The sequence below is a fragment of the Alosa sapidissima genome, chromosome 4, assembly GCF_018492685.1.
Source record: "Alosa sapidissima isolate fAloSap1 chromosome 4, fAloSap1.pri, whole genome shotgun sequence".
NCBI lineage: Eukaryota > Metazoa > Chordata > Actinopteri > Clupeiformes > Clupeidae > Alosa > Alosa sapidissima.
In genome coordinates this window covers 14,251,984-14,275,051 of record NC_055960.1, presented here as the reverse complement: position 1 = coordinate 14,275,051, position 23,068 = coordinate 14,251,984, and the positions used below count along the sequence as shown (strand labels likewise).

The 23,068-nt window shown below is 40.3% G+C and overlaps 1 protein-coding gene across 1 annotated transcript; it reads left to right on the top strand.

The window, feature by feature from the left end:
* Positions 1-1,407: 1,407 nt before the first annotated feature.
* On the top strand, positions 1,408-21,555 carry sfmbt1 (Scm like with four mbt domains 1). The gene is made up of 21 exons (XM_042088657.1): positions 1,408-1,526; positions 4,596-4,649; positions 4,879-4,973; positions 7,735-7,978; positions 8,819-8,907; positions 9,872-10,124; positions 10,289-10,386; positions 11,495-11,596; positions 13,000-13,147; positions 13,780-13,862; positions 14,012-14,138; positions 14,275-14,388; positions 14,670-14,712; positions 15,206-15,270; positions 16,781-16,923; positions 17,123-17,232; positions 17,521-17,696; positions 18,125-18,300; positions 18,516-18,740; positions 19,794-19,922; positions 20,459-21,555. The coding sequence occupies exons 2-21, from the start codon at positions 4,625-4,627 to the stop codon at positions 20,597-20,599; spliced, it is 2,586 nt and encodes an 861-aa protein (XP_041944591.1). The 5' UTR covers positions 1,408-1,526; positions 4,596-4,624; the 3' UTR covers positions 20,600-21,555.
* Positions 21,556-23,068: the final 1,513 nt, after the last annotated feature.

Here is a 23,068-nt window from a genome sequence, read left to right as displayed (position 1 = left end):
GCCTAATGGGCCTAATGAACAATGCAAATATCCATAATACCAAAATATAATGCTTAAGCCTGAGCTAAACCATTATTCTAATCTGCACTGAACGGAATAGTCATTGGTTGTTTGTGTTTGTTTGTGTCATTTCGGTTTCAGTGGGGACGCAGATAAGGTTGGTTTACATGCCTACAATTGGAAATGGCAAGGCTTATTTTTCAACAACAAAAACATTCTATTCAGTGGTTGCCATCGCGTGCCATTCAGCACACAAATTGATGGCCAGTGCAAGTCGTATAACGCCCTTCAAAAGAAAATAATCGAAAATATAGGCTAAGGCTCCAATTTAAAGCGTGAGGTTTGCTTTTGTATGGAATATTCTAGACACTCGCCCACATTTGTCTTTGTCAATAGCTTCGTTTTCGAAGTGAATGGCTTAAAACAACTCCGCCTCTCAGCGGATGCAAAATGGGTATTAGTGTGTAGCCTGTGAAAATCCTCGTCGTGCCAAACTCTCCGGTCTACAACACGACCTTTTTTTTTTTTTTTATGATGGGGTAACAGTGGGCTACGATTACATCTGTTGTCCACGACGTCGTGGAGTTCAACTCCTAACTGATGGGGTAGCCTATGTCTATGTAGGCTATCCCACATGGTCATTGTTTAAGGGACACAATATTTCAACTGCATATTCTATGGGACACAGAACACAATGCTTGAAATAGCCTATGTGACCGAGTTGAACTGAGTCGAAGGTTGCAGAATGCACATGAAAAGGCGTTGAAAAAGCTATGCCACCACAATATTCACTAGGCTACAGCCTTACATTCAAGTAGCCAATTTCTTTCGAATAGTTAGGCTACACTGACAGACATGTGTGATTCGTCGACTGGTATTTTGGTGTTTCTGAGAAACAGGGTTAAAGAACTGATGTTACTGATCATACTTGGCAAGGCTTCCAACACTGCGGCGCAATTCTGCACAGCATAGTTGTAGCCTAATAGATTAAGCATTTATGGCAGTCATAGGCTAATAATGGCATCGGACAAAGGGAGAAGGAAAACATAGTTTGATTTTTCAACCGATTAACTGGATTGCTTTTCCCCATTGTTCAAGTCCAATATGTAACTTATTTATAATGCAATAAAGGGAATTGGTTTCTGCTAAGCAATGACCAAACAGGTTCTTTCAACGATTAGGAGTTGGATTTAATTGGCAGCCTTAAAATATCTAAAAATAGACGACAACCTAATCAGTTTCAATGCATCATGACAATTCATTTTACTGCTTTGAGAATGTTGCAAATTCTTTCTGATGTAATACAATTGTTTTACATATAGAATTCCTTATTTTTCCATTGACGTGACAAGTCTTTTTTATTCGCTGAAAGCCGACAATATCTGCTACCCGGGCTTAGAACGTGGATGTGAAGCTAGGCGGCAGAACATGCGCAGTGGCAGTTTGTGCCATATTGGAATGAGGTCGTGAACGGCTAGGCGGAAAAAGATACTGCATCTAAAACCGACTTGAAAAACTCCTTACTGGTAAGATACGCATTTTGTTACCAAATATTTACATGTTGTAATATATGAACTTACGACAAAAGGCAGTAGCAAACCATTTACTGCTGTCGGCATCTTTTTTCCCGTCTCCAAAAAAGATGACTTGGGCTCGGTTGAGTGCAAGCGCCCTTATTGCTTGCTAGCTATATTGCTCAAGCTATGACGTTTCCGTAACTTGACTTGGTTACAGGCGTTTTTAGCATGTGCCGATTCAGCCGCACTGGAGTCAGTGCTGTGCAGCTATGTTGCATTTTGATAAACAATATAAATTACTAAATTGTTTATTGAACATTTGATATCTTCCTCTCTCCTTTATCTTCCGGCATGAAAGTTGGATAATCGGCGCGAATGTCTGAATTGCTGTGGGCTTATATCTTGCTAGCGTGTAGCCGAACATTGCGTTTTTATTGGATCGGAATCCACCTACAACCATGTCTTTATAAAATACTCATAACTGTCTTAATAACATATCTGATGTGTGCAGCTCCACATTTTGACATTGCAGTGATGTAACGTTATTGTATAACGCCAAGTCCTTCAGACGAGTCTGAAGTTGTTTTTATTTCAGTTTCAGTCAATGGTCTGATCAAACTTCTTAATTAACGTTAACTTGCTGTCTTTATTTCGACATTCACTGTTTAACGGACATACACAGAGCCTACACAGTGTGCACGAACTCCCTAAGTTATATAACTTGCATTAGGCTATCTTGGTGTTAGTCAGCAGTGTTACTTCCATTGTGCATGAGCAATAAATAAATGGCAGTCTCTTGACATTGCAGTGGTTTATTTTAAATTCAAATGGTTTGAGTACGTGCAAATAGCTGGGCTATCCAAACCACTTGTAATAGTCCAAATGTGTCGGCATGTTGGAGAAGGGGAATTAAATAGATTTTAAAACATTTTAAAAGTGGAAAGCAGAAAAACATGATTTTAAAAGTTGGCCAATTATGCCTAAACTTTCACCTAACCAGTCAATTTGTGTAACATTTGTTTTTAGTCAGGCTACTAGTTTGTAATTGCATATGCTACTGTCACTCTATAGATAGCGGCAGAAGTCAGTGGTCTGCGCATATTTTGTGTTGATGTCTGCCTCCGAACTTCCCAAGCTTGTTTGCGTGTAAACTCGAGGTGTAGCCTACCCGTTATACCGGGAACCGCGTTTGATGTTACTGCAATATTTTAACACTTGACCTAATATAGCAGGTCATACTGAACCTGATGTTTGCTCTCTGTATGAAGAAAATGGATAGTAACTACCCGGGAACTTATTGTCAGTGGTCGAACATCAGACGTGCTTTTGGTGAAGCTAGCACTTTGAATGAAAGAGCAGACGCAAGAAAATGGTCGTGGGCTACTTGCATCGTTGGACAGGTGTTGGTTCTCACCGACAGTGGTGGTGTGTTTCTACATGTTCGGGGAAGGGTGTTCTATTAATTAAAGATGCAGTGCGCGAAAGGTTGATATTAGCGTTCAACGGACAATCAAATTGCTCCCCTCATTCCGTGCTCCCGAAACACATGTGATTTGGCTTGAATCAAATGGTTCGGTCCGAGCCACTATGCATCAAATGCACAGATTCAGGATTATGGGAAAACATGAAGCCAATACTGAACGGACAGGTCCCTGAGCAGTCTGCGGGATTTGACAAAACGTTTTTTGGGGTTTACAATGAATCGCGGACTGAACTGGGACTTGTAGTGTAGCCTATCACTAATGTGCCCCAAGTTATTTATTGTAATTAACAGCAAAATCTGATGGACAGGTCCTTATTTAACTGGCCATAGCCTACTGCTCTTTTCATTGTCTTGCCTTTTGGAAACAAGTGTGACCTCTAGCACAATGTGCCTCTCCATGCTGGCTGTCTCTCCTGATCCCGACATAGTTGTGGGGTTTTTCGGGAGGGGCGAGTTGGCGGCTGAGGGGTCTGGGGGGGTTGAATGAGCTGATCCCAGCCCAGCTCTAGGGTCGCGGACACCAAGGGGCTGTCACACACCAGCCGTCCCACTCCGGTCTCAGTTTTAATAGAGACGTCAAGGCTCAACAAAGACTGTTTGACAGCTCAACTGTCTGAATAGATCATCATTGAAGCTAGCGCATCTCTTAAAAAAACAAAACAAAAAAACATGACAGATCACACATCTACTTCTGTAGATGGCTCGCATTGTTCTTTGCACACAAATGTATGGGGAACAAGAATTTTCTCCAATATCAACCCTCATGTTGAATTTGACTGGAGGAACACATTTTTGTTTTTTGCACCACTGAAATGTAGGCCTATGTAGGATGAAGCAGATGTTCATTGCAATCAAACTTCCTTTTTATTATAGTTTTTTGTTGTGAATAATCAGATAATCGTATAGCAATTTGATAGTTCAGGTGAAGGCTATGCTGATTATGTTTTTTTTTTATTATTATTAATAATAATATTTGATTTTATGAATCATTTAAAGTTTTCTAGAACCATATTTTATATATTGATATATTGAGTAGACAGAATTGCACTCATATCTAAGGTTTCAATAGGATATGATGGTCTTGGAAGCTGATTTCTGTCTATTTTTTATTTTTAAGATCAGAAAACAGACCTTCTGTTATCAGTTTCATTCGTAATTGGTCAAAGCCTATGTCAAGAACTTTCCCTCTTTTCTATCTCTTTACAATGCACACACACACAAAAAACACACACACACACACACACACACACACACTTATAGTAAATGAGGCAAGTGTCCACCCCATTCTCAGATCATCACTGGATATCCCCCTCTGTATACTGCCGTTTTGCTCTTTTTCTCCACTATGTTAACATGTGGAGTGTTGGATAGGAAGTTTTTGGATTTGGCTATATTAACTAAGCTTATTTTTTCAACATTATGCATCACCAAGGTTGCTCAATGTGTAGTGATATGAGCATGATTTTTGTTCTCACAGGGGTTTTGATAACCGTTAAAATAAACTTTTGGAGATGTTCAAGTCTCTCTCTCTTTGTTCATATTCGATTTTAACCTCACTGATATGTCCCCCCCCACGCCCCCTCTGTCTGCAACAGCTGTGAGACCGTCTGTAGGGGGAGCCAACATGAGCCATGAGCCACTGGAGTCTGGTGAGTTTAGCACTGCAACATCTTTCACTGCTCTTTGTTGGAACCACTGCTGATGGAGCATGGCATTTTGTGTGTGTGTGTGTGTGTGTGTGTGTGTTCGTGAGTGTTCCGTGTAATCGCTCTTAAGTAGGTGTAGTTACTGCACTCCAATGGAGCGGCAGGACGATTGTCCATCCATTATGCTTTCTGCCAAGAATAAAATGACCTCATTTCCTGCAATCTCTCACAGATGGTGACTCTGGTCAGGATGTGTGTGACTTCAACTGGGATGAATACCTGGAGGAGAATAGCACCTTGTCAGTCCCTCATCATGCTTTTAAACATGTGAGTACAGTCAGTAGGAGCCGTGTGTGGACAAGAAAGATCATTATTTGGCATTATTATTCAGAGTAGAAAGTTGAAATACTTTAGACATACTATAGACATGAACATTTTGTCTTTTGTTTGTAAATCTAAAGGAAATAAATGCCCTGCTAGCTATCTGTTACTTTCCTGAAAATATTTTTTTTTTTTCTTATATCAGTTTGTCCAGTAACATTTGATAATCAAAACAGAACCTTTGCATGCAACTTGTATGGGTCTATTCTCAGAAAGTGTATCTATTCATAGGTAATTATTCCTTTTTGTCATTCATGCTCTTGTGAGCTCCTTGATCCCTGTGGATTATATGCACCCCCACATTCTACGTTTCCCTCTAGTTTAGTGATGTGTTGGGGAAAGGACTTTTCTAAACTGCTGCTGAGACAATAGAACATGTATTTAACAGTCCCTCTGAAATGCAGTGGTTCACACGGTCACCCTGCAGTGTTTTACATGTCCTGGCTAACCACAATGTTGTTTCAATATTACTAAATAAACAACAAGCTTGCTATTGCAACCCCAAATACACCATCTGTATCTTTGAGTAGTTAGATCCTCTCTGCCTAATCAGACGTTTCTCACCACTGGAGACCAACATGTATTATTAGTGTTAATCAAAGACCATGTAATCATCTCATGAGCTCATAAACATCAAATGCTACGAGGGGGAGTATATACAATGTTTCTGTGTTAACTTTCTGCTTCACTGGGTTGCACAATGATGATTGTTGCTGTGGATACCAGTCAGTGTTCTTGTCATTTGAGTACAATTTTTTGTTAGCTTATTTCATCAATGAAATTCATGACTATTGCCTTCATGCATGCAGTACATTTTAGGATAAACTAGTGCTTGAGATGGGACTGTATTGTACTATTTTCTTTTCTCTACTGTATTCTCTGTTTTGTCTGTATGAGCTCAGTTGTTTCCAAAAAAGTCCTTAAAACCATATTAGTAGGAGGAATTCTCCTCAAAAAAGGTGCCAGATTGTTATGTGGTGGATAGAAGTATCAGAATTGGTACAGACTCTCTTTAGGGTGTCCAAAATGGTGGACCCATTAAGGCCATTTCTAAAGGAAAACATAAAAGTGGTCACAAAAAAAGACCCGATAGCCACAAAGTGTGACATAATTGGCACAGTATATCTTATTCTGCAATCTTCATCCTAGTGGTGAATGTATAATACTAATAATACATGAATGTTTTCTTAAAAAAAAAAAACAGTGAATGATTATTAATGTTAATGATCATTTATTGTTAAAATGTTCATATGAGCAGAGATCAAGTATACAACTTAGTGTAACGATTATCCTTTAGCATTAGCCCACATAGATATGCTTGTATTACAGCCATTTACAGCAAATAAATTAAAATTACACTGTACAACTGTGGTTACTCCCAAGTCCTGGAGGTCTGTGTCCCTCAGCTAATTTGAATCAATGCTGTACTTTCAAACAGGCTGAGTATGATTTCCGTAGAGAGAAGAGGAAGATAGTTGAAGAATTCAGAGAACAGTGAGAGATGCCAGTAGAGATTGATTTTTAAAGGCTGTGGTATAGTTGAAAGTTTGCCATCATGTTCGAAGTCATGCCATCATTTTAATTTAACAAAGTTAGGGGAAAAAACTCTGTTGAGGATTCTTTTGTGATCAAAAGGCCAATTCATGCCAAATGCTTGTCAAAGTGAATACTCCTTGCTACACAAAGGAAGCCTTTATAAGTCTTCACCAGTGAATATTAATGAGTATTACTGCATAAAATGACAACTGAAATTTAGGTCACTCTTTGGAATTGTAAAAAAAAAGCATCCAAAAGCATGAGAAAAAAGTTATATTTTATTAATCTAGATAGTTCCATATATAGGGGAGAACAACCCAGGAGTATGAAGGAAAGGAACTGCTCGCAAACCCAGATAAAGTCAAGGAAAGAAAGTGGGATATGAACCCTGGTCACGTTAGGCACCCAAAGAAAATAAGTAACACGGTCATTTAATCAGAATCAACCAAATCAAATCAATGAAAGAATGTTTACATTTAGGTACAGCAAAGATAGGCCTATAGTCATATAATCATCTGCAGTTGGAAAGATAGTATTTTTTTCCTGACTGCCGATGTGGTTTATTATCAGTTTGTAAAGGCTAGGCGAAATAGGAAGGGTCTTTATTTATTTATCTCAATAGGTCTTTATTGTCATTGTCACAGGTACAACAAAATTTAAAGCTGCAGTTGGCTAACAGATTGAGGGGACTTAGCCAAAATGTTGAATGTTTACAACTCTCATGCCCCTCCCCCACTACCACCGAGCACCCTCTCATCGAGTTTGTGCTCGTCAGTGCGCACCAGACCGCACCAGACTGTGGTTAACAGTCAGATTTCACACAGCCCTGCTCTGATTGGGCCAGAAGAACCGGGAGCTGTGGATTTTTACAAAACAAATAACAGGCTCTAGGTGGAGGTAGAAGTGTGTTTTTTTTTTCTAAAACCGGCTGATTTATGTTGTTCTGTCAGAGCATAGTGTCGGTATCAGTGAATATGATCAAAAGAATCTTGCCAACTGCCGCTTTAAAGTGCTTACCTGTCAGAGCATCATTCATGAGAAAATAAATAGAAACATATAAAATTGCGTATAGTATAGTAATAGCGCTTTTCAAGACCCATAAAGACACTTAACTATGATAAGCGACTAGTAGTCTTTGCTAAATGGCCCTTCCTCTTCCCCCGTTGTGCAGGTGGACCAGGGCCTTCAGACAGGACTGGCCCCTGGCATGAAGCTAGAGGTAAGCGTGCGGGGTGAAGAAGATGGGGCATACTGGGTGGCCACCATAATCACCACCTGTGGACAGCTGCTGCTCCTGCGCTATGAGGGTTACCAGGACGACCGGCGCGCCGACTTCTGGTGCGACATCATGACAGCCAACCTTCACCCGCTGGGCTGGAGCCGTCAGCAGGGGCACCCAGTGAGACCCCCAGAGGGTGAGTGAGGAATGATAGGGCAGTTTATTTGTTTGTTTGTTTGTTTATGTTTTTTTATTTATACAATATATATAAATATATATATATATTAGCATTAGCTATGAAAGAGGAAACGTATGATTTTGTTAGCATTTGCATTGATTTGAAAATTAATCTGTGTTACCTAGAATGTCCTGAAAAAAGCGCTAGTACTAAAGTATTTGTTTTTAAGTATTAGTAAGCAGTAAGAGCCTGTTCGAAAAAAGGAATGTGTTGAAAGTAGATACATCAGAAGTGCCGTAACGTTTTCAATTGGCAGGGTAACACCTGAGAAGTACATGCACTTTAGGGTTTCTTTTTGGAATAGGCATTGTTTCTGCTTTGCATAAACTGTAACATCACAGAATGTATTTAAAATATGGCTGCAAGTATTTTAATATGTTGTTGTTTCATGTTCATCCATTAAAGTATTTTTAAGCCAATATTTGGTTTGTTAGTCTGAAACAATTTAGAGTGTTATTTTAGTTATTTGAGATTGGTATGAATGTTTTCTTTATTGTATTGAAACAGATTGATAACACAGTTTACAGAGTTTGTATCTCAAGGGAAATTAATATATATTTTAAAGGAATATTGCTTGTAAATTTTAAGTTTAAATTTAATCTTAAAAGTCAAAGTATTTAATTCAGGCAGAATTGTAATACAATGTGATAATGAGTAATTTGAAAGGTTGCATTTCACCCAAAAACCTTTATTGTTATTTTTTTTTTCTTTGAATAATGTCAACAGTAGTTATCAGATTTTCCTCTTTCAGTTTGATTGTTCTCCTGGGTGTGACCTTTGAACTCTGTGTGTTGGTAGGTGTGCGGGAGAAGCACCCTGACTGGGAGGCCCTGCTGGAGAAAGCCCTCTCAGACAGCTGCAGTGCCCCTGCCCACCTGCTGGAAGGGGTAAGTCATCCAGACATTCCTTTTTATGCTGCTCTCAACTCAGTTTTGGGTTGTGTGTGTGTGTGTACACGTACAGTCGGTTCACTAATAGCTAGCATCATGAACCATGCCGAAACTGTAACTAGCGCATTCACTGCTAAGTTTGTTATTATTACTGTCAATCGAGGTGACCAAACTACACAGAGAAGTTATGGCAAGATGACTAATCCGACGTAAAAATACGCCTGTTTTTTAAATCAGCACAGCTTGTCAATTACTTCTATTAGTGCAAATGGATAACATCAGGCAAGCGCGAACATTACGATTAGATCATTAACACTGGTTGTTTGTTCCTTCAGTCCCAATGGATTATGAAACGTATTTTCCAAGACCCAGAGGAGAAAACATTACATTTAAAGGTGCAAGCTTAGAAAACATGTGAGGAAACTAAACACCATAGCCTGCGTGATTAACTTAAATATTAGCCATCCAGCTATAACCAGTGGTTTCAACCAGTGCTGCTGTGGCAGCTAAAGCAGAGTCAAGAAAAGATAACTAATGAAAAGATGTCTAGGAGAGGAGAAAGAGAAAAGCTGCTAATATGCTGTGACGGAGAGCCAATTAGTGCAGATAAACAAGCAGAGATGTAGGCAAGCCTACAAACATGAGTATAATTCTCAAGAAAAGGGCATTTCTATCAGCGAACTTGTCACTGGATTTAATCCAAAATGCCTTTATATGCCACAATATGTAATCACCATGTAATGCATCTGCAATAGACTATGTGCTGTTATAAATGTGTGAATTTTGACCAAAACAATCATGATTATGATTGTTGCCATAATCAGCCAGCAGCCATACTCTGTCATGAGCGCTAAGATGTTTAAATATTTTTACAAAAATGACGCATGCGAAAACAATGACTGTTGGACTGATTTTCAGACGCTTGAGTCTATTTGAAATGTTCTCAATTTGTTGATTGTAGGCGCAGCATGTGCTGAACCCGCTGGACCTGTTGGCCTCCGGCACCAGCCTGGAACTGCAGGACAGCCGTGACGCAGCGGTAGCTTGGGCCGTCATCATCGAGGACAACGTGGGCGGGCGGCTGCGGCTTCGCTACCACGGCGCCGAGGCTCTCCCCGACACCGACGCCACCCTGTGGCTGTTCTACTTGAGCCCTCTGCTCCATCTGCCCGGCTGGGCCCAGGAGACTGGCTGCACGCTCAGACCCCCGGCTGGTGAGTGGTCACTCGCTCCGCATCAAATCACATCACGTCACGTGCTGAATGAGCCAGGGTTAGGGTCCACAGTCCAAAGGTGCTTTGATCTGTGATTAACTGGGTAAATATTGAATGGGTTAAACTGGAGTCTTTAAAAAAAAAGTGTGTGTGTGTGTTTTCAGCACTGCTCCCTCTGCGCACTGAGGAGGAGTGGGACAAGGTCAGACAAACAATCAGCTCTTTGCCCCAGGACTCCACTATCACGGAGGTGTTCCAGAAGGTTAGCTTTGGCTAACATAATGCCTTTTTTTTAAGCTTCTTGAATGCACCCACCCCCAATCATGGGTCTTGTATTGTGTGCAAACTTCATGGAGAAGGAGGAGAAGGTTGTTTGGTCTTATCCATCCTGTGCAATTATTTAAAATATACAGTAGATCACATCCTTTGATTGTGTTGTTAATATTAACAAGACAAGTTCTTAGAAAATACGAGGGATGAAGGCACATTAAGCTGTAGTCTTTACCTTAGTATGAGCTCTCTTCTGATTATATTTGCCTGTAGTTCATTTTGCCATTTTTTTAGACACAGATATTTAAAAAAAAAAATATATATTTTCATCTTCTATAATGTTTGTTCTGCTGCCAGCCAAGACTGAAAAATATTACTTCCTTTAACCTCGTCATCAGCTAAAGTTAGTCTATAGCCATGCTGTAAATAAATTACTGAATTAGCACAGTACGAGATGTATAGCCTACATATGAAGAGTTCAGATGCAAAACGCTCTAAATCCATCGGACCACTTTTCTTTTAAATTTTATTTATTAGGCTCCAATAGGTAGGTAGTGGTATTTAGTGGGTTTTGAAGATAAATCATTTGATTAATGAATGCTATGTGTGGAGAGCATTCACTTACCATCGTTATCTCATATTTGACAGAGTAATTACTTTACAGCTCATTGTGGCACTGTAGAGAACAGCAAGTGCAACAATGGTACAGGAGAAGAGTGTTATTTCTAGAGAGTGATCTTTTTACATGATTGCCACCTGCTGTGTCATGGAACGGGCCATTAATACCGATATACAGTGTTTTATATAGCCTGAGGGTAAATTTAGAAATAAAGTGCTATTTCAGTTTAAAACAATGTGAAACCTTTTTGCCCTTGTACAAGACCTGTTCAGCAAATGTACCCTGATAATGAGGGTAAGAATGGTCTTTCTAATCATGGTGATTTGTGTAATGGTAGCAGTGACCTTAGACATAGCTGAAACAGTACAAAGCAGTGTGGTGACTAACAGATTTTTTTTTATCTTTGATCATTGCATGTCTGTGACCAAGGCTATAATGATTGTGTGTGTGTGTGCACGCTTGGTTTTGTCTCTCTATGAAGGACCGGCCAGCCATCAGCTCTCACAGTTTCACTGAGGGAATGAAACTGGAGGCAGTAGACCCTGCAGCTCCATTCACTATCAGTCCTGCCACAGTCAAGAAGGTAGTCCGCTTGCACACCACCACATGACCTTTGACCCCATCTTATCCTTTACCTCACTGACATCTCCAATTAGGGATTAGGTGCTCAACTCACGATTCGATACGATTCACAATTTTAAGTTAAGCGATTTTCTGTTTTTTTTGTTGTTGTTGTTAAGCTGCACTCAGTGTTTCCTGCAGGAAATATGGTGTCTGATCGGGAGAGAGGGCATATAGGGCTATGTAGCCTATAATATTATAATATTTTTATAATAATATTATATTGTTATACAGTACAAACTACTGATATAAAAATAAAGAATACTGTATTTCTGATTATTTATTCACGAGAGCACACAATACAAGGATACAAGGAGGTTTATTTGTCACATACATAGCAATACTAACGTAAAGCATGTAGTGAAATTTTGTTTGGTGTTCAGCTTTTTCTGTGCAAGTGTGAGGAAAGAAAGATCAAGAAATATTTTAATAAATAGCAAGAGAAAATAAATACTATTAAGCTACGACAGGCTCCAAGAGCTCTTTCTGCCTCTTTCTGTCTCTTGCTGCTTCAGCTGTCAGCAGCACTGGTTGAAGCCTGGAAATATTGTAAACAAAGTAGCCGAAAAGGCTGCCTCATGATAGTCTCTGGTTGGACTGTTCAGTTTCCCCACGTGACACAAAGTGATACTTTTTCTCATTGGGACAAGCTCTTTTGAGCCTGGGAAAATACGTTTCCATTTACATTGGGATTAAGATGATAAGAACTTAGCAGTCAACTTGAACGCAACAGTTTTTAACAAATTTGTGCAGCGTGCTAATAATGCTAACCAGATAGTTAATAGCAATTTAGCAACAACAGTCCTTGCTTGCACAATTGATTGTGAATGTTTGCGTGCTGAGGGGTGTGTCCATTGAAAAGAGAGACAGGGCCAAGGAGAGGGTGTAAGGTATTTCTGTAGGCTACTCTTTGTCTTTGGTAAAGTTGCACATACAGTATGTGTAGCTCTACAATGAAAGAGCTATAATGTTATGATTTATTTATTTATTGTTGGACAACGTACTTGCATTTCTCAACCGGTTGTAACTTTCACATATCGTTACATCCCTACCTCCAGTTGATTCAAAACAGCAAGCACTGCTCCCGTCTAAGCCAAGTCTTTCACTCTAGAGCTGCAGATATGTGTGTGCTATTCTGGCCATATGTACAAATGTACACTTTAGTGAGGAATTATGAATTGTTAACTTGGTTAAGGCAAGTGATTTTAAGGGAGCCCCCTTAAAGTAATATTGCACATGAACTTTTAAAAATGTGTCCATGAGCACAACACATGGTTTGCTCAGAGCATCATATTATAAATAGTGTAGATTGAAAAACCCCGTGAAGTTCCTCATTGTCTGTGCCTTTGTCTGGATTGTCCCCAGGTGTTCGGAGTGCAGTACTTCCTCGTAGAGATAGATGACCTGCGTGAAGACGCCAAGAGCCGGGTGTTCCTCTGCCACAGGGACAGCCCGGGCATCTTCCCCGCCCAGTGGAGCCTGAAGAGCGGCGTGAGGCTGAGCCCCCCTCTTGGTGCGTATTCACGTCTCACTTTCAGCCTCCGTGACTTTGCTCCGTGCTCACATATACTCTTGGTGCATGTATCTTTATCTTGTTGGTCTGTTCGTTTGGGCCATTTTCTTGCTTTCTTTTCCCTTCTTCATGTTGCCGGCAAAATTCAGCGATTGCGCCGATGGATGCGTTATATTAGACGGATTTTAAAAGGAATTTGGTCAAAGAGTAATCCCGGTTTGCAACCTACTCTGCCATTTGTCAAACCAGAAGTCCTTGGTGCATGTAAACTTCTCTGACACACGCAGATGATAGATCCAAGGTCTTGGTTTGATTCCCAGAGAGATTAGTTGCTGATCAAATGTAATGCATATTTGTCACTGTCAGTTTAGATCAAAGATTCTAGAGCACTCTGCTGTAAGATCTTTGGTTTGGATTGAACTTTGAATGGCGTTTTAATGAATGTATGTGTAGATTTCCCATTGCCTGTTAAAAAAAAGTCTAAAAAAGTATTTTAGTTAAAAATGTTTTAATAATGAGGTAGAGTAATATTGCACATGAATTAAGCATGTGGAGACATCTCCTGTTTAGACCTCTGTTATGGTGTTGTCCACACTGATGGAGTTGTCATATTTAATGTGGTCGGTCTCCAGGTTTCCAGGGGCAGGACTTTGATTGGGCTGACTATCTTAAGCAACATGAAGCAGAGGCTGCTCCCCAACAGTGTTTCCCACCTGTGAGTAACACACACACACACACACACACTTTGATATTTAGACAGCCTTTACATATTCAGCATTACCATGGAAGACCTTTATCTACTGTATTTGTATGGTGACAGTCAGTGGTCCTGATATTGCTGATCTCTGCTATCTATCCCCTCAGGAGCCATCTGATCAGTGTTTCAAAGAGGCCATGATGCTGGAGGCAGTCAATCCCCTCTGTCCTGAAAATATCCACGTGGCAACTGTCACCAAGGGCAAAGGTCACCATATCTGGCTCCGACTGGAAGGTGAGGATGAGTTTAGCATCTGGTAAACCATCTTTCTCATCCCCTGCTGCCAAAATGTCCGACACCATTATCTCACAACCATGGCTGTGATACTAAGCCACTGTGTGTGCGTTTGTCTGTTGTCTCTTTGCTGCAGGGCTCACGCAGCCAGTCCCAGAGGTGATTGCTCATGTGGACTCCATGGACATTTTCCCAGTCAGCTGGTGTGAAACAAATGGTTACCCACTGCAGTTCCCACGCAAGCCTCGGGGTTAGTTTTGAATACACACACACACACACACACACACACACACACACACACACACAATAAATACACACAAATACATTTCTAAGTGGTTGAATTGAATTTGAATTTGTGATTGTGCCTTAGTAATTAACTACAAAAATAAATGGAAGGAAAAATATAAATGGCCATAATAACAGTGTATAGCACAAGCAGTTGTCAGGCTTTATGAGCAGGCGTCAGAGAGTATGTTCTGAAATGTCAATGATGAATGTTTTATTAATGTGCTCTTTATCTTTTTATTACAGTGGAGAAGCAGAAGAAAATTGCTGTGGTGCAGCCTGAGAAACAGTACGTTGTACAATGGGGAAGTGTGTGTGTGTGTGTGGGTGTGTGTGTGTGTGGGTGTGTGTGTGTGTGTGTGTGTGTGGTGCGCGCGTGCCTCCTGGTATTTAAAAAATGTGAAAAAGTATTTTCTTTCATCTTCTGTAAAAAAAAAAAAAAAACCCTTGGAGAAAATGCCAGAAATTAATATGCTGTATAATGAGCAGTTTTGCTAATGTTTTTCTTTTTTTATTATTATTATTATTATTATTATTATTATTATTTAATGAGCAGCACATGCTCTCAAGACTGTGTGTGAGTTCGGAGACTGTGCAGTAGGGACAATAATAATTCAGTACAGCAGTAAATATTCGGGTGTGTGTGTGTGTTTGTGTGTGTGTGTTATCATGACCATAATGTTTGTGCTTTGTATCATTGTTTGTGTTTCGCATGATTTATGAAATGGCTCTATATTTAATTACACCTGCTCTAGTATCTAATTCTGAGTTTGCTCTCCTAGAGTCCCACCCAAAGACTCTTTTACTGATGCCCTCAAGCAGCAGATGAACATGCAGGCAGACACCGGTGAGTGCCCTTACATTTTCATTAGTATAGTACCACAACATTCAGCTTTTGTTCATGCTTGCAGGGCTTAATGTTCCCTGGCAATATGCTTGAATGCAGGTGTTGGCCAGGCCCTTTCAGGATTTGAAAATTGAGAAGAGAATTGTATATAACTCAGGGTGTCCGCAGGGTTTTAAAAACCACAACATAGTCATCTTGAAATTGTTTTGTTTTTGAGTCAGTGACTAAGTTAAGTGCATCAAATCCTCGCAGACTCTCATTCTTCAGGATATCTACATGAAGGTTATGTTAGGTAATCACTCTGGTGAGTCAAAAGCCTGTGTAGCCCAAGTGAGTCGGTGCATAGAAACGAATCGGTGCATAGTAACGCCAAAGTCCTTTTAGACAAGTCCCTCCACTCGGCGGCCATATTGCAACGCTTTTTGGGCACTCAATTTGGGCATCCTATTCGGCAGAAATGCGCGTGCGCAAGGCTTCACGACACCAACCTTGCTCCAGCGGCGAGTTCACAACACATGATTGGCACGATGTCTTCACAACACACCATATGATTGGCTCAATGTATTCACATCACACCACATGATTTGCTCAATGTATTCACATGTCGACGTTTTGCCGAGGAAGGGGTGGGATATGTGTAGACAACGGCCATATTGGCGTTACAAACTAGCCCCATGCATTTCTATGGAGGATATTTTGAGTACTGTGTCTCCATTAGAAAGTCTCTGATAACGCTAACATTACCTGTGATTTTAAAGTATTATTACAAGCTAGTCATCAGTCATATCACTTGACAGTAAAGTTAGCATGAGGGTAGATGTTTAAGTTGAACAAACTGCTTACATGTGACATTTATTTTTGAAAGTATAGTGTTCAGAACATCAGTACTAAGTGAAATAGGCACTTTTGCATGTTTAGCCTACGTTTTGCCATGCCGAGGCGGTGCGTCAAAATAAAAGTTCTTTGAAACTTTGGTGTCTAGGCCGATGACCGTTTAAAATAAAAGTCCCTGGACAGTTTGTACTCACAGAGGGTAATTTGTGTGCTGTAAGTGGAATAATAGACTCTGAAGTTTGGCTCCAAAAAGAACCCAAAGTTGACATCTTTGCCTATATAAGGAGATCCTGGAGATAACCAGAGTTAACTACTTATTGCAGGTTGCACTGCAAGTTAGCTCCCATGTAGCAAATCAAAGTTCCCCTTCATAACGTACAATAGGTCACAAAACCCACTCGAAGTAATGACAAAAGTGTGTAGGGCAAAACGTTTAACAGGTGCGATTATTCAAAATCCCCATGTTATTTTCCCATAGGAAAAATCGCTTAAAAACTGAAATTCAAAATCAATTACCCCCTGATCAATATTAAAATAACTGCTTCAAATTTGGCTAAGAGGTTTCGCTGCTTATACATTTTTAATGTTTTCAGGCCTCACTTAAACTCCTGTGCTTGACATTTTGAGATAAGGATTGATTAAGCGTGTGTGTATTTGTGCTTTGTGTGTGCCATAGCTGGACAAGCCAATGGGAAGTACTGTTGTCCAAAGATCTACTTCAACCATCGCTGCTTCTCTGGGCCATACCTCAACAAGGGGCGCATTGCGGAGCTTCCCCAGTGTGTGGGGCCGGGGAACTGTGTTCTAGTGCTGAAGGAGGTGAGTTCTGCAAGCCTGCCATGGGAACGGAACTGAATGAATAGTTAGTATTAAGTGTTGAATTATGTTTATGATTTGTTTAAAAACGTCTTGTTTGTTGTTGTTGTTTTTGTGGTTTTCTGTCTTTTACACATGTGCTTTAATTTTTGCTCTCAACCTGCCCTGGCTTTCTTATCCATTCCCCACGCTCACCATTCAGGTGTTGACTCTGCTGATAAACTCGGGCTACAAGCCAAGCCGTGTGCTGAGAGAACTGCAACTGGACCAGGAGGGCCGCTGGAACGGTCACGGCGAGACTCTGAAGGCCAAGTAAGATTGCATCCATTCATTCAGACCCATCCTCGGCTGGCCTCGCCAGCCATTCACCTCTGCCTTGCACCTCTGTGCAAGTGACGCAACATCCTGACAATGCAGTTATTCAGCTGTCTGCCATGACTTTTTAATTCCTTGCCCTGAAAAGAGCTAACAACCAAACTGAACAATTGCATTGAAATATCAAAAGACAAAAGCCAGTTGGGTTTGGACTGTGGTGTGGGTGTTTTCCATGCTAAATTGACCGTGACATTTCTAACCAGCAGTTGTTTATCTGGCCTACAGGTATAAGGGCAAGACTTACAGAGCCACAGTGGAGATTGTTCGCACCGCCGACCGGGTGGCTGAATTCTGCAGGAAGACCTGCATCAAGCTGGAGTGCTGCCCCAACCTGTTTGGCCCACGGATGGTTCTGGAACGCTGCTCTGAGAATTGTTCTGTGCTTACCAAGACCAAATACAGTATGTGGCCATTTTCAAGGGGTCAATTTATGGTCAACATATTTATGTTATATATGTTTTGTGTATATACATAGTCAACATTATATATATATATATATATATATATATATATATATATATATATATATATATTACATTACATTACATTTAGCAGACACGTTTTGACCAAAGTGACATATCAGCTATATTACAAGGGATTACATTGTCCCCGGAGCAACTTGGGGTTGAGTGCCTTGCTCAAGAGCACAACGGTGTGTGTGTGTGTGTGTGTGTGTGTGTGTGTCACATACAATAAGGTAATTTGTTTGATATGCAAGGACCACACATGCTAATAAAATGGATGCTTGCAGTGCGCTGTGAGTCACTTCGAGCTAGACTGTTTGGTAAATTAGGAAGTTTAAGGTAACATTATTCGATGTCCTTTGCAGCATATTACTATGGTAAGAAGAAGAGCAGACGTGTGGGCAGACCCCCTGGGGGACACTCCAACCTGGAGGGTGGCGGCAAGAAGCTGGGCAGGAGGAGGAAGAGGAGGAAACAGCTGTTTGTTCACAAGAAGAGGCGAACAGCCTCCGTCGACAACACACCTGCTGGCTCCCCACAGGTAATGCTGTATATGACAGCTAGACACCCCCTTCCCCATAGAAGCACACTGTGGAGTAAAATTCTTGTTCACTAGGCTGGAGAGACATTCTTGTTCACTAGGCTGCCTGAAATTAAGAAAAAACACTGTACTAAGCGTGTAACACTACTAATGTGCTGATACACACAACTAAAACGGTCGTTTTGACGCCCCCTTTGTTGGCTGTCACTCCACAGGGCAGCGGTGAGGAAGAGGATCTTGACGAGGATGATTCCCTGAGCGAGGATTCTGGGTCGGAGAATCAGGATGACCTGCAAGATGACTCTGAGTATTCCGAAAAGAAGTCCCAGCCGCCGACACCCTCGCCCTCCCCTCCTGAGACGCCGCGGCCCACTCGCAGACGACGCAAAGCCCGCTCTCCCTCCTACTCTGACGACGAGAACCGCCCGCCCTCGCCGAAGGTCAGTCACTTCCTGTCATCTGAACCTTGTCTGTTACAACTTCTTGTTACAACTTGCTGGGTGTATGGAGGGGATTGTATCAATTGCCGGCACCATTTTTTATGTTTTCTGTTGTTCAACATGTCACCATATAAAACTGACTTTTGGCATTAGAGTATTAAAAAGAAAGTGACTGTGTCTGAGACGGAAAAAATCCTGCCTTCTATGATGGTGTCCGATGGCAGCAAGGCATCGAGGCATGTCCGAATCAAATATTTCTATAAAATGCTGCCTTCTAAGATAGACCAGGTGTTGGTAATTGGCAACAGCTGGATAGGCTGCTTTATGGTATCCTGGCAACGGTGTTCTGTGTGGCTAACTTTCTAGGCCGTCCAAAACAAATCCATAGCTGGTACCTTGATGCCTGCAAGTGACTCATTTGACAGCTGATGGGAGCGAGGCAGCAAACAGCTGCCTTCCGTTTCGGACAGACCCAATGACTACCTTGTTGAGTGATAGACTTATTTATTTTAAAATTTTTATTTTAGTATTTCAGAGTTCCCACGGGTCATGAAATTTCTGGAATATCATGGAATTTTAGAAAGTCTATTCCAGACGTGGAAAGTCAGGGAATTTGATCATTTTTGGGGCAAAGTCATGGAATATCAGTTGTGTTGTAGCAGTTTAAATTTACTTGCCAAATACATTAATACAAATATATTTCCCAGCAGAATTGTTGTATATCTGGTTATTAGCTGTTTGAGTAGTTAGCCCAACTTTGTTTATTCAATGCCCATTTATTCATCTCCCACAAAAAAGTAAAATATTCTTGAATGCTCTGCAGCTGCTCTGAAATCTGGTCGGTATATTTGGTCAGTAATTATACCATTCATTATATAGTAGATCATGGAATTTCAGTTTTTTTTTTTGTCAGGGAAAAGTCATGAAATTTTACATTTGAGTTAGAGTGGGAACCCTGTTTTTTTTAATCCAGAGGTTCAGGGTCAAATGCCTCCCCAACTGGACCTCTAGGCTGGCTGCCTCATTGAGTGCCCGATGTCTGTCTCTCCACAGAGCCCCCGCAGCGAGGCCCCCCAGAAACTGTGCTTGGAGAGCAGCCCACTGGAGTGGAGTGTGACGGACGTGGCGCGCTTCATCAGGACAACAGACTGTGCTCCGCTGGCACGCATCTTCATGGACCAGGTACGTCAGTCAGCCACAGAGGTTATTTTAGGGTATAGTGTCAACAGTCTGTGCTCTTTTTTGTCTTCAATGTGTGGTTCAAGGTACTGTTATAGGGTACTCAGTGGGAAACTCTTTTTCAAAAACAAACTCAAGAGGGTATAAGTGTGTAATTTAGTGTTTAATTAAGTCAGGACTAAAACTGGCATGAAAAACTAAAACTTAATTCAATATAATCATCCCGCTTTAAGTGAAAAGGATTCCAGCAATCCGACTACTAGCTAAAGAAGAAAGCATCAAGATCTTTGTGATTAGTCTTTTTGGCACTAGGAACCACTATGTTTTGTATTTTAGGCTGAAACACTTTCTGTTGCTTTATTTTTTGAGGTTTTAAGAAATGTTTTGCTAAGCCTTTGCCCTGCTCATTAAACATAATTGTATGTAAAAAGTTATTTTTCCTTCACATGAACATGAGACCTATGTAGATATGTTAGACCTATGTTAGATTCTCTAACTTTGAAGTCCACCCATTTCCTCCCCCTCCCAATGTTTTGCAGGAGATTGATGGACAAGCTTTGCTGTTACTTAACCTGCCGACTGTTCAGGAGTGTATGGACCTGAAGTTGGGCCCAGCTATCAAACTGTGTCACCACATTGAACGAGTCAAGCTCGCTTTCTACCAGCAGTTCGCCAGCTGAGAGCTTGCTACCCCTTGGCCAGAGGATTCGCCTTGGCCTGCTACGCAGCTGTCCTGTTGTCTATACCCATCCCCCAAGCCCCCAAGAAGAAAACTGCACAAAGTGCTGCACAAACTAATTGGCTGATTGCATGGGGTTCAAATGGATTGTTGGCTTCATATGCATTTGCCCCCAATAATTTTTTTTTTTTTTAATTTAATCAGAGGGTTAAAGGAGTTATTGTCTGTCTGCTTGACACCTTGAGATGGAAAATCAGGTCCACACAGTGTCCTTGAAGGTCCAGGACACTTTGTTTCTTGTTATGAACTTGACCAACTGTAGAGCGGATGACAATGCAAGAATCCAAGCACAAAGACCAATAAAACGTACTGTATGTGGCATGAGAGGTGTACATAGTGAAAGATGAGTGTGTGTGTATATATTGTAAATATCAGATGTTCCTTCACAGGAATGATGTGTTCGGATGTTGTTGTTTTTTCTGGAAGTTAGTGTGTTATGTACAAACAGAACATCAAAGTTCAGTTTGTTCCTCATGAGCTTAACAGCTTTATGCTCTAACAACAAAATCTATATTTCATACAGTGTGTTCTGTTTGTTTGTTTTCCTTTAATACTGGTGTAGATGTCTGTCTGTATTTTATTTCAGGCAGAAATAAAATTGCAAAAAGTGGAAAGGAAGCCACTGCAAACAAATCAACAAATGAGATGAGGCAGATTCTTTTTTATGTCTCAGGTGAATTTATCCTCATGTGCCCAGAACTGAACTTCCATTCGTCATCTTTTTGTTCCTCATCTTCATTCTGTAAGCATCTGTAGACGTTTTTCCGTAGGTATGTTTGTAATCTACCTGTGCCGTGTTGATTTTTATTCATTTTGGGTCAAAACTGAAATTATATTAATTTTGAATATATGTGTTTGTGTAATACAATTGTTATTTAAAGAAAACGTGAAATAAAAACTTAATCCCAATTTTTGCATTATTACAGTTTTAACATTTAAGAAATTCTTGGATCTGATATGTGATTTCTGCAATAGTAACATTGACTAACTTTACTGCTCTATTTCATGCAATAAAGTAAACTAGAAAATGTAATTTCGAGGAAATTACCAGTGCATGAAAATATAAACATACTGTATATTGACATAAAATGCAAAACAAACTTTTATTTGGAAACAGTTGGCAGGAGTCATAGTTGATAACAACTGACAGTTGAAATGTCTAAACAGTTAAATAGTTGAGTAGTTTAAATAGTTAAATTATTTAATAGTGAATTATTGTAGTGAGGACATTTATTTTGAAACAGTTGTGGGCAGAAGAAATAGGAACAGAATCTAGTCTTAAGAGAGCCAGATTGTATGCTTAAAGCCTGAGACAGAGTATATAGTTTAAAAGTTGAATTTAGATAGTGTAATGGATGTTGATAGACAGAAAGTTGAATAGATGTTGATAGGCAGATTGTTTAATGGGTGGATGAGTTAATGGTTTGAAGAGGATGAATGGATAGAAAGTTGGATGGAATGTGCCTTATATCCTTGTAGAATGGAGAGACACAGAGAGAGTTGGCCTAGTTAAGCAGAAAGCAGTTGATACAGGTGCAATCAGTTTAACTGGCCCTTTGATGGGTCCTAGTAGTGAGCAGCTGGAAGTTGATACAGGTGCAAATCAAGTTAATTAGCCCATTGTGATGTCATCAGCCCATGTTAAGTCTATGGGGAAAAATAAGCTTGTTTTTTATTAATATCTCAAAAAGTATAAAGTTTACAAAAGTGAAAAATACATTCCCCACGTGTCCTTTTCAAGACCTACGTTACAAAGTTTGAACAACGTTTCTACGTTAAACGGTTAAAGCTGAATTAGACGCAGAAATTTGGTGGGAAGAATAACTAGAAAATGTAATTTCGAGGAAATTACCAGTGCATGAAAATATAAACATACTGTATATTTACATAAAATGCCAAACAAACTTTTATTTGGAAACAGTTGGCAGGAGTCAGTTGATAACAACTGACAGTTGAAATGGCTGAACAGTTAAATAGTTGAGTAGTTTAAATAGTTAAATTATTTAATAGTGAATTATTGTAGTGAGGACATTTATTTTGAAACAGTTGTGGGCAGAGGAAATAGTAGTCTTAAGAGAGCCAGATTGTATGCTTAAAGCCTGAGACAGAGTATATAGTTTAAAAGTTGAATGTAGATAATGGATGTTGATAGACAGAAAGTTGAATGGATGTTGATAGGCAGATTGTTTAATGGATGTTGATAGGCAGATTGTTTAATGGATGTTGATGGATAGTTTAATGGGTGGATGAGTGAATGGTTTGAAGAGGATGAATGGATAGAAAGTTGGATGGAATGTGCCTTATATCCTTGTAGAATGAAGAGACAGAGAGAGTTGGCCTAGTTAAGCAGAAAGCAGTTGATACAGGTGCAATCAGTTTAACTGGCCCTTGATGGGTCCTAATCAGGGTA